The following is a 16552-nucleotide window of genomic DNA, read 5'->3' as shown; positions in this document are numbered from 1 at the left end:
GAAGTTTTAAGAGAAAGACTGCCAAGCATAAGCAGCGATCTTCCAGTAGGTCAGAAATCAGTCCAGAATGAATTTCCAAGGGAAAGCACAGTCCTCAGCTTGTTCTCTTCTGCAACACTCCAAGGTGCTTCATGTCTCTCCAGGAATGCTCTGCACAGCTAGGATTTTCTCTCAAACTCTGGCCCAAAGACACTGACCTTTACTTTCAGAAACAGCAAGTGGTAGGTATGGGTTTGGGATGTGCACATCAAAGAGCAACCATTCTAAGTATATATCCAAGTACAGCAACTTGAAAAACCTCACTTAGAGCTCTAGTCAGCAAGCTCACCTGCATGATTACAGCACACCTAAATTACTGAACAAGTCATGAGTGAAAATATTTTATTAGGATTCTCAATTCATCATCACCCCCTAATAGAAAAACTAGTTCCCTAAAGACAGTTCCATGGAAAGTTCTATGCTCTATTTGGCTTTTTAAATGTGGGGTTTTCAGTTGAGTTGTGTGGGAAAGGTATTGAAAAAGCTCACTCTGGCATATGGAAAATCCACCAATTCATCTGCAATTTTTAGAAATAAGGTTTTTCTTTTTTATATGGGTGACAATATAATATACGACAAGAATTCAGGAAGATTCTTTATGTTTCCATAGGGGATTCCATCTCACTCATTTTTCACCCTCTACACCTTTTACATCTCTGCATGCTGTAGACTGATTGAAAGAGAATCTGATGCAAAACATCTACAAATTTCATCCTTCATGTTTTTAACTATCAATAAATGGAAACTGCAACATTTGAAACAGGTTGATAGCTGTTTAGTAAGTCTTCCACTCTACACAATGATGGTTTGGAAATTCAATTTGAATTACTATTGTGTTGCATGACTGTCCATGAAGGAAGGGATGGCATTATTCCTATAGGGAGTCATACTATGATCTCTTTCTAAGTATTTAAGTGTTGATTATAAAGAACAGTGATGAAGGAAGAAGAAAACTACTCAAGTATTACTACTACACATCTGGAATTCATCATTCTTATACAGATGTAACAAGAGTAATCTGCATGATTTGTAAACCCAGAGGCTAGTTTCACCTTCTGCACAAGTTAGCCAGAAGTAGGAAACATCCTGTTTTTAAAATGAACTAACATTTCCACATCTTGGATTTTGATAAAACGGGGATCTAAAATGCAGGTGTGATTTAACTTTCTCACAATGACCTTAATAAGCATCATCTAACAGACATGTAGCTGTGGCATTAGGGATATGATTGAATAGTGAACTTTGTAGTGCTGGGTTGGACTTGATTAATTTAACAGTCTTTTCTAATCTAAAGGATTATATGGTTCTATGTTATTCCCTTGTTTCCTTTTGTATTTAACTCTTGGTGAACAGATTCTTGATACCTATGTTCCAACACAGCTTGTCTGGTTGTTGCCATTACAAAAGTCTACACTCCAGAAGGAAATCAAGCCCTTTAGCAACCATGAAGTTTTCACACAACAGTTCAGGTTAGTTCTTTAATTGGTCAGATACCTTACACACCCTCTAGGGATTAAAAAAATCAGCTTCACAGGTGTAACATACAGAATTTCAACTTGGTATTTTTAATATCAGTAAGAAATGGCTTTTAATAACATGGTAATGTTTACTTAACGATTCACTTTGCCTTAATTACACTGTAACAAGCTGTTGTGATGCCATCGTGCATTACTGCATAACGTCTTCTTAGAACAGATCATTACTTCTGCAAAATACAATTAACTGCAGAAATTCGTTTCTTGACCATCCCCACAGCTTTCTTGCTCTAGCTGACTAGCAAGTCCCAAGCTATGAAAAAGAAGCAGATTTCTTATGCTGAAATACACCACTGTCATGCCTCTTTACTTCTTCTAGTTGAATCACTGGGAATTGTACTTGTTTTTCAAACCATTTGGCTACAGTGAGAAGCTGCTTCTCCTGGAATGAACGTCCAATGAACTGAAGCCCAACTGGCAAGCCTCTCTCTGAAAGAGCTGTAGGAACATTTATGGCTGGCAGTCCTGAAAAAAAAATACAGATGCAAAGATTTACTATTAAACCTTAAAATATTTTTTGCATCAATTTCAAGAGAACCAGAAAAAAAAAAAAAACAAAAACGTAGATAAAAAAGACTAGATAAAATAATTTGATTCAATTAAGTGAATGCTAGATGATGACAAGAAATTATTTAGAGAGATTTAAGAGGTCAGCATCCTCTGAAAAAGATAATCAGCTCTCCTTAGAAAGAGATTTCTTTTTCTGGAATAGATTCATCTTACCTGCAGCCCACAATCAGCTCCAAGGTGCCTTACTTTAAATCTAGTCTCACATTTTCAATCATTTAATAAACTGTCCTTAGACTCAGTTACCACTCTAAGACTCATGACACAGGGGTGAAATACCTTGATTCTAAAGAGAAATTTAAATACCTAAAGGAACTGGACATCTAAAATTACTAGGCAGGGGAAAACAGTTGAGTTCCTGTCCCTACTCACCAGCCATGTTTGCAGCCTGCGTCAGGATGTCATCTTGAGCGCTGCGGGTTCTGTTGTCTTCTTGGATGAATTCCGTGTATAGTGCTGCATCACTCAGAGTGGTGGGAGTGAGTAAAATATCAACACCGCTCCTGAAAACCTTCACAAAGTCGTTGGCAATGAGACGTCTCACTTTCTGTGCCTTGACAAAGTACTTCTCATAGTTCCTAGAAAGGAATAGGGACATAAAGGCCTGACACTTCAATTCCCAAAATACAGAACTTTTATTTCTTAGCTACTGTGGAAAAGACAAGCCCAGCAATACTACCACTCAAACTGGAGCTGTCTGCAAACTTGATGAGGGAGGACTCCATCCCCTTGTCCATGCCGTCTCTAAAGATGTTAAAAAGAATTTCCTGAACAATCACCTAGTCATTTCAAAACTTTGAAAAGCAAGATAAATATAAGCTGTAAAAGACAACATTTGCAGGAGACACAGATGGGTCTTCTCTACTACTTATTCTAATAATGCTTTCTGAACCCTGCCCTCTTCTTCAAGAGTAATTTACTGTGGAACAGGAACACAACTCTCCTGTTCCATCTCGGTGGAAGATAATTGTGTATTCGTTCACAGAAGAGTTAACTACATGAATTTTAAAGCAGCCTTAGGAAAGCTGATCTGGACAGTTGTAAGCAGAGGGAGCACACTTGGCAGATATATCAGCATTCCATAAAAGCTGGTTATTACAGACTGACTGACAACATTCCTGTCTGAGAGCAATCAGAAGTCACATCTGATGAATACTCTTGCTGACAGAGCTCTTTCAAAGCAAGTGCACTACAGAGACTGATTACACGCCTAATATTTTTGTTAGTATCTGAACAAATTCAGACAAAGAGAAACAGCACTTTTACTAACATAAATTGGGACTGCTGGATAAGGATTGAAAACTAGAAACATAAAATTAATCTATGCACCAGCTTCTCTACATGAGCTGGATAAAACCCTGACTTCTGTAAGGACTTCAGTTCGATACTTATGCCAATGCTTCTCTTTCCCTGTACACTGAGACAGAGAGCTGCAGTTAATTTAATTGCTGTCTCTGGCTCTCTCTAGAAGACCTACAATGTACCAGCAGTTTTTCTATGCAGTTGTAATGAAATTAACAGCTACAGAACTTCTAACACTAGGACAGCAAAGACTTCAGTATGATTTCAATGTCATACCATAGGACAGATTTCTGCCTAATTTAACTAATGGATGTCAATAATGCTCTGGTAAGGAAAAAAAAAATCACTTAGTTGTTCTACTTATTTAATTTAGGACTCTCACTGGTAAGACTCAGGGCAAACATTTTTGTTCATTATTAACAGTCCATTGGGTATTACCGAGCTAAAGCAATAATAAAAATACAAACAGCTACTAGTGTAAGGGCAATTTATTTTTCATGTCATGATGAACAATTAATTACCATTTGCTCAAAAATTTGATAACCAGAAAAGTTGAACTTCAAGAAGTTCTGCTTACTGTTTCAACAAGAAGTAGTTTCCTGATAGAATCCTTCCTCTTACGACATCATTGAAGCCTTCTCGCCGTGTCGCAGCATACATACTTTCAGTGGAATCCTTCATGTCAGAACGATGTCCTGAAAAAAAAAGGCTTTTTTGGGTATTAATACTTCTTGCAACCCTTAAGATTTAATAACATCATTTTAGTACATGCAGTCTGACACGCTACTATTCTGGAAAAACAACAAAACATATTTCTGTTTTATTATGGAAATACTAAACTAGATTTTGAGCTGAGACACCGATATGCCTAGTAGTGAAATATACTATGCATTTATTTACACATTTTTATCTGCACAAGATTTTTTACTATATTCCATCTTGGAGAAATAATATCAAGAATCCAACCATGAAAAGAAAATCTACAAAAAGTAACATTTTTACATGGCATCCAGCAATGTTTCTACTGTCCGTGGAAAATGGTTTTTCAAAGGCCTTACCATATTCCAGTCCATCAAACCTCGCCATATTTGATGCCACTTCCGCTGTGCACAGCACATGATAGCAGACAATTGAGTAACGAGTGTGTGGTAGGCTCACTTCAACCACTTTAGCACCTGCATTCTTAAACAGGTCAGCAGCCTTTGACCAGAGAGCCAGAATTTCACTAGACAGCCCTGGTGCATGATATTCCTTAGAGGAAAAACAAGAAGAGGAGTTATTTTACACACTGGTTTACTTATAATAGCAACGAAAACACGAACACTCCTTGCTAAATATACACTGACACCATTATCTCACAACTATATGATTTAAAGTACTAAGTAAAGCTTTTAGCATCTACTAAATGCTATACAATCAAGGAGCATTAAATTAACAGGATTCAGTCTTCTTAAGAATATTATGTTCATCTCAGTAGGATCAATATATGTATCACAGACAATGGAATTTCAGCATTTTTTTCTGAAGGAGTAATTGCCCAATTATTCTCTTATTTATCTATCAAGACTATACTGTACTGCTCTGCAGTCACTGGTTAAAATTCTTCAGGTCTAAATCCTAAAGCCAGGTCTAAATCCTAAAACTAAATCCTTAGCCCCTGTTAACGCTAACAATGTTATCAGTGGCAACTGGCACACCTTGGTGAAACAAAGAAAACCACCCACCAAAGAACCACAATCAAGGGGTTGGGAGAAGACTTAGATTAGCTACATTCCTATTTCACAGACAAATTAATAGATACTCTATTAAAATTCCCTATTTTTGAAGACACTTGCTTTAATTCTAAGCCATAACATCAGGGTTATAATGCTGTCTGATTTCTGAATAGCTATGACCCATGTTTAATGTATATATGCATCTTTTTAGAATAACCTGTAGCAGTAGAAAAAACTGTCCAAAGGATAATAAAAATTCACCAACATCACAATTTGAGATGTATCAATATTTAAACAGTATGCACTGATCAATAGGCATGTAATTTTTCCATTTCACAGATTGTGAATAGTTGGTCAGTGGACATCTCTGCTTACCAAATTAAAACTTTTGGTATGCCTGTTCTAGCTTAGGTTCCAATACTGAGAATCCAATTAAAAAATGTTATTCACATTGTCTCTTTAAAGGCAGAGCCTTTATTACATTAAAAATAGGCTGAAGTCCCAAACTTTGTTCCCACATTTCAAGTACTCTTATAGTTACAAACATGATTGAACTGCATACATCAGATGCCAAATTACAGATGTCTTTCAGTTCTTATTAGGACTCTGCAAATCACAGCTCCTCGTGCTATTCAACTGCCTTTAAAATTCTGTTCTATATTAACACAGTGGCATTTAGGCAAGGATCTCAAAGCTTTGCACAAATCAGTACTAACCTCTCTGTGTGGAAAGGCACCAAGAGCAGCTTTTTGGAGTTTATAGAGTAGACTAAGGAAAAAGCAACAGAGAGAACCAAGAACTGAAGTTCCCCCTTTCCCCTGAAGCTCCTGACAGTGCTTCTCACCACAATGACGTGTTTTAGATGATGAGCTAGTGGTATGCTTGCTCCAAATTGCCTGGTCATGCAACAGAGCAAACACGTACTGTTCTTTTCCATGAGCTGCTTTTACTGTCTTTACTGTTTGAAATCATGGGAGACTGGGAGGTGATGGGCAAGACACAAGCATTTTTTTGTTATGTGCTTTTTATTTGTTCTTCCTGTCCATAACTGTTAACAGCATTTAAATGTTACCTTTGGAATTCCAATTGAAAGCTTGCTGAAATCAGTCAAATTAGGTATTTCAAACGGCTTAAAGTCATCCTGAATTGTGGTAGAGTCCTTAGGATCATGTCCAGCAAGTGAACCTGAAATAAGACACGACATTTGAAGACCAGGAAAATGTACATTAGTTAGTCAGAATTCAGTTTGTTTTAAGGAAATGTCGTAAACAAAGATGTATGACATAGTAATACCTAACAAAACTGCTGCATCATCCACACATCTGGTTAGGATTCCTGGCACATCCATGGAGTTCACTAGAGGAATGAGACCATGGCGAGAGATCAGTCCATATGTTGGTTTTAAACCTACTACACCACAGTGAGCAGCAGGGTTTCGGGTAGATCCTCCTGTGTCTGACCCTAAGGCTCTATGGTTTCAAAAGGATCATCATTAGTAAGATAATTCAGAACATTTCCAAATCATAAGAATGTGTGGCTTTGAGATGCATGGATTTAAAACACTGTGAATTCTTCCAGATCAGAAGTCATAATCACACAGCCTAAATTCCAGTCTGCTCTCTATGTCTATTTTTCATTTATTCTGTGATTTTTCTTAGGGCCTCTGAATTTGCCATTAGGAGAGTCCAGTTCTCTTCATGAGGCAGATAGGTAGAATTCAAAACCATCTGAAAATGGCCCCAAATATCTTCTTTTGCCTTCTTTGTTCCAATACTGTGGTCTGTTCCAATACTGATACACCTTATGTGATTTAGGGAACAATTTTCAACACTGATATTTTATTTATTGGGTAGCCAATGCACCACGAGTCAGCATTTTTCAGGATAAAAATGAAGAGTGATACTTCTTCACGAAGTATGCCCTAACAAGAGGGCATACTTTGGAAAGATGTTTTTCCTGTTTCGAAATCTAAAAAGATTGATCAGAACTCCCAGTTTACAGTAGCTTAGGTACAATTAAAACACAGTATATTATGTTGAATTCCTCTTTTTATATCCACAATGAAACCTTGTTCTTTCTAAATTGGAATTTTTATTTCAGAAATTGTATTGAAATGAAACACGGTGTTCTGTTGTTTTTAATAGATTTAACTTAAGCAGCATTAAAAAGATAAAGCAGTTTTCATTCAAATGAAACCAATTTAAACTCCAGAAACAGGTATAATTTTTATTGAAGTGAGTATATGACTTTTCCCATAGCCATTTTTTATGAGGTAGCTGAACCAATTCAACTGACTTTCCTGAAGTAGAATTGTTTTCAAAGCCTTTGTGTTGATATAAAACATCCTCAATTTTATAGCAGTTTTGGACATCCAAATCTCAAACTGAAAATGTATAGAATGGCAGCATTCCTGGTGCTTGAAAGACACTAATAGGATGAATATGCAATATGCAGTAAAATAGCTGGACAAAAAAATCTCCCTTGTCTGACAATGTGCTGAGCAGTGCAAAATGGGAGCTCAGAAAAATAAGAAAAGGTGCCACACCCTCTCAGGATCAGCCCTTTCTGGCTCAGGATGAAGACCAGCAGTCCTTGGGAATGGCTGCAAGGAGCTCAATTTCAACAGTATTAAATGTTGAGTAGGGTACATCCCAGTAAAGGGCAAGGAGATGAAGAGATAAATTACAATTTTTTTTTTAATTCTATATAAGAAGTTGATAGGCAATCAACATTTGCAAGAATATCTTAACAACAAAAGAAATGTTTGTAATGTAGTCTATGGGCAAACAAGGATAAAGTAACTAAAGAGCATTTTAAAACACCTTCTAATTAAGAGCACAATTCAAGTAATCTTCTATAAAACATGCTCCAACATGCAGCTCTAAAAATTGCATAAAATGCAAGGTGTAAAGGTTTGTGATCAGTTTTAACAGTCAGATGGGGAAGATAGTATAGACAACTGACTTGCTAAACAGTGTGTTGATACTCCATGCAGTTAGTAATTACTATTTTAAAAAAGTCCAGCTTGTTTAAATTTCTTTAGGAAAAAAAATTCCAAACAACTATAAACACACATTTACCTAAAAAAAACACCCCAACCCTAAAACTATCTTCTAACTTAAAAACAGGGATGTATATAAGTATTTATGTAGTAAGTACTCTGTACTCTTTTGTTAAATTAGAGATTTTAAAGCTTTTAGGTCCCAAATCTCATGTACTATTACATAACTATGCTACAAAAACACAGGAGCAGAGGAAACATTACTATACTGTTACAAATTAAGGGATCTCTTAATTTGCTGAATTACATTTTCAGTGTATTTGTGTAATGCAATTAGCGAGGAAGAGGATGTGTCACAAACCCCGTAGGAGTTTTTAAGAGATTATGTGGGAATAAGAATAAAACTGTCACTCCCTTACTGCCATCATAATTTCATTTCACACAGTGCAAAGTGGTCATACCACTGAATAATGCCTGAAATAAGTAAATCTAAATTTGTTTGCATGGATTAATTCTGGCTTCATGATACACCATGAGTAACCTAGGGATGTCGAAATAAAATTTTGCATGCAAGTACCAATAAGCTTCCTATTTCATACTAGCTTATGTGAAAATTATAAAATTAAAACATTCCAACATATTTTTAGACATTTAGGGAAAAACTATTTTAAAAGCTTCTTACGCAAAACATGTGAAAGACGACACAGCAGCCGCACTGCCTCCTGAGCTCCCTCCTGTTATTACCCAGTTAGACTCTTCATCTTCAGAATGGGACTTTGGGACAGACTTTTCCTTGTACTGTTTTGAATAACTCCAGGGATTTCTGACTGGTCCAAATACTCCATCCGTACTCCCAGAACTAAGACAGTCAGACAGGACAAATACAGAGAGAAGTGACAAATGACACACAATTTCATTTTTTAAATCAAATTCCTCTTCATCCTTGCAAATTCAATTTCAACACAAGAAGACTGGTATACGTAAATCCTTAAGAGTCAACTTCTACAACATTACACACAATTGTAAAATTCACAGCTGTTCATCAGTTTCTGACACAGAACCTGAACTCATACTTCTGCTAATGCCACTGAAACAAACAAGAGTCACAAAGACATAAAACTGATTTAAGCTTTGTAAAAGTACAGGAGCACATCTCTTTTCAAAACCAAGGTATTCTGTTTTTCCAGCCCTGCATTTGATGCAAGATCACTGTTGTGAGGAAGAACAGGCTGCTAGAGGTGGAGAAAAAGCTCCACAATGCCAGGAACATGCATTTCTGTGAAATGCCACACTATTATTCACTTTGTAGCCCTCTGCAGAGGGCACAGTTTACTGGTTCAGAATGCCAGACTGGTTTTCAGAAACTGGTTTCAGTCAGCTTGTGTCGCCAAGTGTGAGCTGACACCAGAAGTAGGGGCAGGGCATACTTTCCTCCTTCCTCAGGCCCTTTACCCCGTGCTCCCTTGACTGCAAGGCGCCAGTGTTACCAGCTAAATCATCAGATAGAACAGACAGCTGACAGTAGTTGAAAACCAACCTTATTGAGACATGATTACTTTAGAGCTAGATCCACTCCCTGATCAAGAGATCATGCAAACACACAGACCAGAATAAGAAATTAGTACTGGGATAAGCTCTTTAGGAGAATCCTGTGCTTTAATTAACTTAGACTAGCTGTAATACTGCATTATCAGGTTTCTCCCAAGCTTTCTGCCTGCTCTTCCTCTGAGGAATATCTTTTTTACACAAAAATTACTTTATTCAAAACAATATTGTCTAAGTATTTCCACCCCATCCATGTGAATTTCCAATCAAACCTTGGACTTTGGTTTAAGTATAATAAAACCAAAATACTGAATTTCAAAATACTGCATTTACTGTTTTTCACAGGTAACTAAAGATTCCCTTCCAAACCTAGCAGTAATTCCCATCCCTAACAGCTCAATGCCATTCTCTGCTACAGCTTGGCTGCCTTCACTGATTTGCAAAAGAATCAATTTGTAGGAGCATTTGTCAATGTGCTGCTGACAAAAAGCCACCAACATTAGCTTAGGCAACTTAAAAACCTTGCTCTCGATTAGCCTGTGTGCAGCAAGTCAGGGAGTACCCATATAAATTACCCCAGTGGCTGACTGGCAGAGGCAGTGGCTGCCACTGGGGGCATGATAACAATTACCCAAGGGCAAAAAGCCATCAGTAAGGAGAGAGGAAAAGGCAGCAATTAACTGTGTTGTAACCAAGTCTATTAACACACTACTGAATCTACAAGAAGTCCACTTGTCCTTGGCCTTCTGCAAAAGCTGGACTGCTTCCTGCCTCTCAAGCACATTTGAACACTATGTTCACAAAACTCAGCGTCTGTATCATTTACGCAACACTATAAACACTCACGGGGAAGTTCATGCAGCTCTGTGTGCCCTTCCAGTAAGTATTCATTATTGTCTTGCCTCACAGAAACAGGAGTTAAGGATTACAGGTAGGGTGGAACAGATGGTATGTATGTTATTTTATGTAAAATCAGCACATTAAAAATAATAAACATCACTCACCCCATTGCAAATTCATCTAGGTTTGTTTTACCTAAAAGCACAGCTCCTTGATCCAGTAACTTCTGAACTACTGTAGCATTGTAAGGAGAAATATAACCTGAAAACAATCAAAACAATTAAAAGCAACTGGTGAGATGCAAATTATTTTTACAAGTAGCTTCTCTGAACATTTTGATACTGTCATTACCACTCAGACCTTACATAACCTAGGATGAGAACTATGACAGTGACACGAGATCTCAAGTAGTAACCAATTCACTTTGTGAATGACGACGAGGGCTTCTTCACTCCCACTTTCATCAGGAACAAGGACATCACTCCTAATACTCATTGCAATCAATCACAACAGGTCTGAGGATGTGCTTTAAGGAAAAGCATCTATAACAACTTTTACAACAGTGAAGTCATATTTTGTTTCTTCCGCTATTAAAAAAAAACACAATCAAATTAGAGGTCTGCTAATTTACTTCTGCTATCTTCCTCAAGGATTAATATAAAGTCTTACTTCGCGCAGAATAAAACAGGTATAAGAAATGTTTCCTACTTTGGTTTTTATTATAAAAACATTGTAATGACTTGAAAATGTTCAAGAACTGTTAATAAAAACAATGAGTTTAGGAAATTTAAAAAAATTTCCTTAAAAGCATAATAGAGTGATTGTATGTTGGACTGTTAATATCTACTTTTCCTACAGCCATATCAAAAAACTATTTAAGTCACCAATTATAAACAGAACAACAACAACAAAACTGGACTGTCTCTGGATTTCACTAGGCAGAACAGTACTGACTGCTTTCCTCTAGACCTAAAAGCAATGTGAAGGAAAATGAGAGTTTTGGAACAATTTTATTGTAGTTTTATTATTATTATTTTATTTGTTTTTATTATAAATGTTTTTAAATGCATACAATTATAAAGAAATAACATGCTTAGAAGAAGAAAAAGATCCATCTGTAATACCAGATGAACTTGGCTAGTGAAACTGGATAAACGTATTTCCTCAAATGACACCAGCTCATTTTTCAAAAATACTTGGATTTCTGCAAGACTTCAGTCCATAAACCCTCTAAAGAGCAAAAGATCTGATTTTACTTTAAAAGCTTTATTGTACCTTTTAACATATTTGATGCACATGTTGTCTCAATGCCGGCTGTATTGAAATTGTCTTTTACAGCAATAGGAATTCCATCTAGAATGCCCAGTGGCTGACCTGCATTAGGAATGATTGTAAAACAACAGAGATTAAAGCAAAATGTGCTCTATAAATATAAAGTTCTCATCAATTACTGAAGCAAAGATAATCCTTCCCAAGTAACTGATTATCCACCATGAAAAAAAAAAAACAAACCAAACCCAAAAATGAAATGGCTACCATCAGGAAGCAAAACAACCTGGCTGACAATTTTACTGAGTTGCCAGAGGACAGCAAGTGTCACCCAGGAAGGAAACCATGTACTCTGTTGGGTGAAAATTTACCTTTCCTGCCTTTCTTGAAGCACAAAGGAAAATAAGGATGGTTATCTTCTAAATGCTGGAGATAACAGGACGGAAAACTGTTCTGTTCTCCTATTACTAACTGCAATTAATAAAGCTACTTTAATTTAATTTGTTTTCTTAATTAAAAATTCAATAGGTTGTGCCAGCTGTTTGCCTATCCCAGCCTGGAGGCCTGTGAATGACCACTGCATTTGCCTATTCGTAGCACCTGTTGGCTACATATTCTAAATGAACTGCTGAGGCAAAGAAGCAGCAGACACCAAGCAGCAGTGTTGCCCAAGAGGCACAGAGCCTATTTAACAAGTGCCTTGTTCAGTCCAGGTTCTCCCTCTGTTTTTTGGCCTAAATACTCTCCTGAGTGCCAAGTGTATGTCCACGAGCACCCACGGAAACCTCAAGCGTGAGCCTCATCCCCCAACAATCAGACAAGCCAAGACATCCCCTTTAAAAAGCGAAGCTGCTTCGTTTAACACAAAGAGCTCCTCCACAGCAGTTTTTTAAGGACTGACATTACTTACAAACCAACATACCTCTTTTATATCTTTTCTCTGATTCTTCAGCCTGCTTCAAAGCGGTCTCTTCCGCTACGGTAATGTATGCATTCAGAAACTTGGTGGTTTTGATGAGGGCCAGACATCGCTGGCAGAGCTCCGTGGGAGTGACTCGTCCGTCCTTCAACGCCGCCGACACCTGAGAGCGCAGCCCGTCATTCGGGGCAGCCGGGGGACAGAGGCCGCGCCGGGGCGGAACGGGAAGAACGCGCCATGCCCGCTGAGGGAAGGAGCCCACTGGAAGCGCTCTCCCGGGCCGCCCCGGTAAGGGAGACACCAGGGGACCCGAGTCACCTTGCGAACCCGCCCCCCTCCTCGACACCCCTACCCCGCTCTTTGGCATCCTCAGCAGGTGGACAAACCCCACTCACCTGTCGGAGAGAGGTGCGCAGCATGGCTCCCCCTGCCCGTCGCCGCCTCCTCACGCCCGCCGAACGACCCTCACCTTCCCCCGGCGCGGCGGCCGCGCGCCGCCATCTTGCCGCAACACGCCGCGGCACTATTGGCAGGGCGGCCAAGAAGGCGGCCGCCCATTGGCTGCGGGGGCCGCCGGGCTGAGCGCTGAGGCGCGCCGTGGCGACCCGGCCCGATCCCGATCTGGTCCTTATCCCGACCCCCATCCCGAACCCGCGGCCCGGCCCGGCCCGGCCCGGCTGCCCTGGCTATGCTGTCGTGGGGAGCGGCGGGCGGGCGGGCGCTGCGCTGGGCGAACGGGCGGGCAGGGGCCCGCGGGCTCCGCGTCTCTCCGCGGGCGCGGGTCGCCATGCCCAGCTGGGTCATAGACCGGTACGGCAGCAACGAGGTGCTGCGCTTCACCAGGGAGATGATGTTCCCCATCATACACTTCCCGAACGAGGTCATCATTAAGGTTCACGCTGCGAGCCTGAACCCCATCGACCTCAGCATGAGAAGTAAGTGCGGAGCCCGGCGGGCTGCCGGGATGGCAGGGGCTGCGCTGCGGCCCGAGTGGTGCCGGGGCACCGTCCTGTCCCGCACTGTCCGGGGCTGCCTCAGCACACGTGTTTCCCGAGCCCTGTGGGAAACCGCCGCCTCTTGGAAACTCAACCTTGTTTCAGGTTCTCAGGGAAGAACGATGCAAAAAGCCACTGACAAGAGTGTGCGTGTGTGTTGCGAGGGTGAACTCCTAATTGAGTGATTGTGGTGCTGCTCTCGACCGAGGGACGCCCGGCCAAGGAGCAGCATTCCCCCTAAGTGATGCTGGCTTTTCCCATCTCCTTGCGGTGAATGGGGCTGGAGGTCCAAGTTGCTGCCAAGTCGGCATGTGCGACCTAAGGCAAACCCTGGTGTTCATTGGCATGCCCATCCTGAATTGGCATCTGGGGACGTGCTGTTATCCCGCCCAGGAAATCTGTCACTCTCACTGGCTGGCTCTTTGTATTTGACACAGTCAATCAGATTTTCTTTCCCAGTTTCTGGGTTTGAAACACAAGAAGGAAATTGTGGTAGTAGAATACCTTATATTTCCTGTGTAGAAGTGCTTTCATATCAAATCAGATGCAGTAGAATTGGCAAATAGCAGGAAGTCTGCTGACAGAGCTCTAATCTGTGTTTTGTGTCTCTAATAAATGAATTTTAAAAAATCTTTGCATATAGTTAGGGGTTTGGTGATGGGACATTTCCTATCTGAGGATTCCTGTTAAGACACCTTCTGGCATGATAGGGCCCTTAGGTGGACTTATCCCAACACTTGAGTGGGTATACCTGCCCAAATGCAGGCTATGTTTAGGCTGGGCACTGTTATTAGATGGGTAACTCTGAGACTTCACAGCATTTGTCTGTGCTTACTGGATAGAAGTCCAGGTTACTCATCTTAGGAGATATGCCTTATTATTTTTTGCACTTGCTCTTTATTTCTAAAATCTGTAAAAGTGTGAAATATTGCAGATTTTTTTGCGTGCTTCAGTTATAACAGAAATGAGGCACTTTATGGATGACAATGCTTTTTAATTGGAATTGCACAATTAATAAATGAGCATTCAATTGTGGTGTGTTGTGATTGATTCCATGTTTTGCAGGTGGTTATGGTGCAACTGCGTTAAATATGAAGCGGGATCCCCTGAAACTCAAAGCAGGCGAGACTGAATTTCCTCTAACGCTTGGTCGAGATGTCTCTGGTGTTGTTATGGAATGTGGACTGGGTGTGTCTTATTTCAAACCTGGAGATGAGGTGAAACCACCAATCTCTTTTTTTTTTTTTTTCCCCAAAATGTATAGTTAAAATATACTATGAGATGTTCAGCATTCATTCTCATCTTAATTTTTTTTTAATGCTGTTACATTCTTAGTAAGGCCTATCTGGCAGTAAATTCCTGGAATACTTTCTTCCCTTTGTTTTTTTCTCTGGAAAAGATGGTCTTTCAGACTTGTTTCTGCAAGTTAATTTCCTTTCTGTGTTTTAGTTTTTGGACCATTGCAGCAGTAGCAAGAGTGGAATTTGTTTGTTTATAAGTGCACGCTCAAAGTGCCAATTCGTTTTTAATTGAAAGTAGAATTCTAATGAGAAGGGATTTGTTTTTATTTTTCTTGAGTAACTTGGAGTAGGAACTTTGGCTCAACCCAAGAAGTACTTCATGGGTGCCCACAGAAATACCAATACTGTTTGCTTTCACCTTCATCAGTTGCTTTCACGTTTCACCAGTTTTAGCTAAGCAAATCCTGATTCTGCACCATCCTCACCCCTCTAATCTGGGCTTTCCTGGCATGGGAGTAGTATGGGGGCAGTTGAAAATTGTGTCTTATACACAATGCAATGGTACAATTTATTTACATAGCCCTCCAGTCCTACATTTAGTCAGTTTTGTGAAGTTTTTTTTGTGTGTAAAATAAGCCAAAACTGGTTTCTGATAAACAGTGAAGACATTCTGTGAATTAGAAAAAAGATTTCCGTAACAAAGGAAACTTCTGTGTACATCCATTGTGTGCAAAGGTACAAAAATTGATAGTTGTTTCCTGTTTGGTTTTAGGTGTGGGCAGCAATTCCCCCATGGAAACAAGGCACTCTGTCAGAGTTCGTGGTAGCTAGTGGAAATGAGGTAAACTTCCAAAACTCTGGCTAACAAAACCTCAAAGTTGTAAAGACTGGCATTTTTCTTCTTCAGTATCTAAGTAACTTTATTTCTTAGTGCTTGGATTGATTTATACTCCAGCTAGTGTTAAAGATGGCTGAAAATGTGCAATACACAATCTGCAATTCAGTAAAGCTTTTTTAAGTATTTCAGTGTCACATAGGAGATGCTGTGTGACTTAGTAATGATTTTATTTCAGGTATCTTTTAAGCCAAAGTCTCTCAGTCACACAGAAGCTGCTGCCTTACCATATGTTGGTCTCACTGCGTGGTCTGCACTTAACCAAGTGGGAGGACTGAACCAAAGTAATTGTAGTGGGAAAAGGTAAGTAATCAGTTCTGGTGCTAAAACTAAAGTTCTTCATTTTTATATAGATGAGCTGCTTCTAAGACAAGTCCAGCAGCAATAAAGACTGTTATACCGTGACATTCCTAAGGATCAGCTGTCTGAGGATGATGGATTCTGTCTACACAGCTGCTGAGAGAGGCTTCTTTAGAGGAAGGCTCAGATGAGGTCCCTATATAGAGATAAAAAATGCCCGGAGAAGTTGTGGATACCCACACATCCACAAGTGGAAATACTTAAGGCCATGTTGGGTGGAGCTCTGGGCAGCCTGCCCCAGTGGAGGGTGTCTCTGTCCACAGCAGGGCATTTAGAGCTGGATGATCTTTGAGATCCCATCCAACCCAGGCTCTTCTATGATTCTATCA

The 16552-nt window shown here is 39.7% G+C and overlaps 2 protein-coding genes across 5 annotated transcripts in view; one reads left to right on the top strand and one right to left on the bottom strand.

Annotated features, from left to right (window-relative positions):
• Positions 1–1503: 1503 nt before the first annotated feature.
• On the bottom strand, positions 1504–13376 carry QRSL1 (glutaminyl-tRNA amidotransferase subunit QRSL1). Its single transcript, XM_002195889.7, has 11 exons — positions 13128–13376; positions 12736–12895; positions 11820–11918; positions 10709–10805; positions 8842–9018; positions 6452–6627; positions 6231–6343; positions 4502–4694; positions 4021–4138; positions 2514–2719; positions 1504–2039 (listed from the first exon to the last, which is right to left on the bottom strand). Exons 1-11 carry the CDS (start codon positions 13374–13376, stop codon positions 1828–1830), a joined length of 1800 nt encoding a protein of 599 aa, XP_002195925.4. The 3' UTR covers positions 1504–1827.
• RTN4IP1 (reticulon 4 interacting protein 1) overlaps positions 12882–16552 on the top strand; it is a 24321-nt gene continuing 20650 nt past the window's right edge. For 2 of the 4 annotated variants that reach the window (XM_002193346.7, XM_072926745.1), the window contains exons 1-4: positions 13421–13667; positions 14793–14944; positions 15741–15809; positions 16042–16166. In XM_002193346.7, coding sequence (XP_002193382.4) covers positions 13421–13667; positions 14793–14944; positions 15741–15809; positions 16042–16166 — 593 coding nt within the window. Of the gene's footprint in view, positions 13141–13420; positions 13668–14792; positions 14945–15740; positions 15810–16041; positions 16167–16552 lie in introns of those variants that run through there. The other 2 variants (XM_072926747.1, XM_072926746.1) reach the window with 2 other exon arrangements.

The sequence above is a fragment of the Taeniopygia guttata genome, chromosome 3 (assembly GCF_048771995.1).
Source record: "Taeniopygia guttata chromosome 3, bTaeGut7.mat, whole genome shotgun sequence".
NCBI lineage: Eukaryota > Metazoa > Chordata > Aves > Passeriformes > Estrildidae > Taeniopygia > Taeniopygia guttata.
The sequence above is the reverse complement of the archived record's forward strand: the minus strand, read 5'-3'. Positions and strand labels throughout refer to the sequence as shown.

Excerpts from the sequence above, each read along its gene's own strand:
- QRSL1 (XM_002195889.7), bottom strand. The coding sequence starts at position 13,376 with ATGGGGGTCGGGATAAGGACCAGATCGGGATCGGGCCGGGTCGCCACG. Across the intron at positions 11,919-12,735 it reads AGAGAAAAGATATAAAAGAG|GTCAGCCACTGGGCATTCTA; the intron begins GTATGTTGGTTT and ends TTCCTAATGCAG. Across the intron at positions 2,720-4,020 it reads AACTACTTCTTGTTGAAACA|GAACTATGAGAAGTACTTTG; the intron begins GTAAGCAGAACT and ends ATTCCTTTCTAG.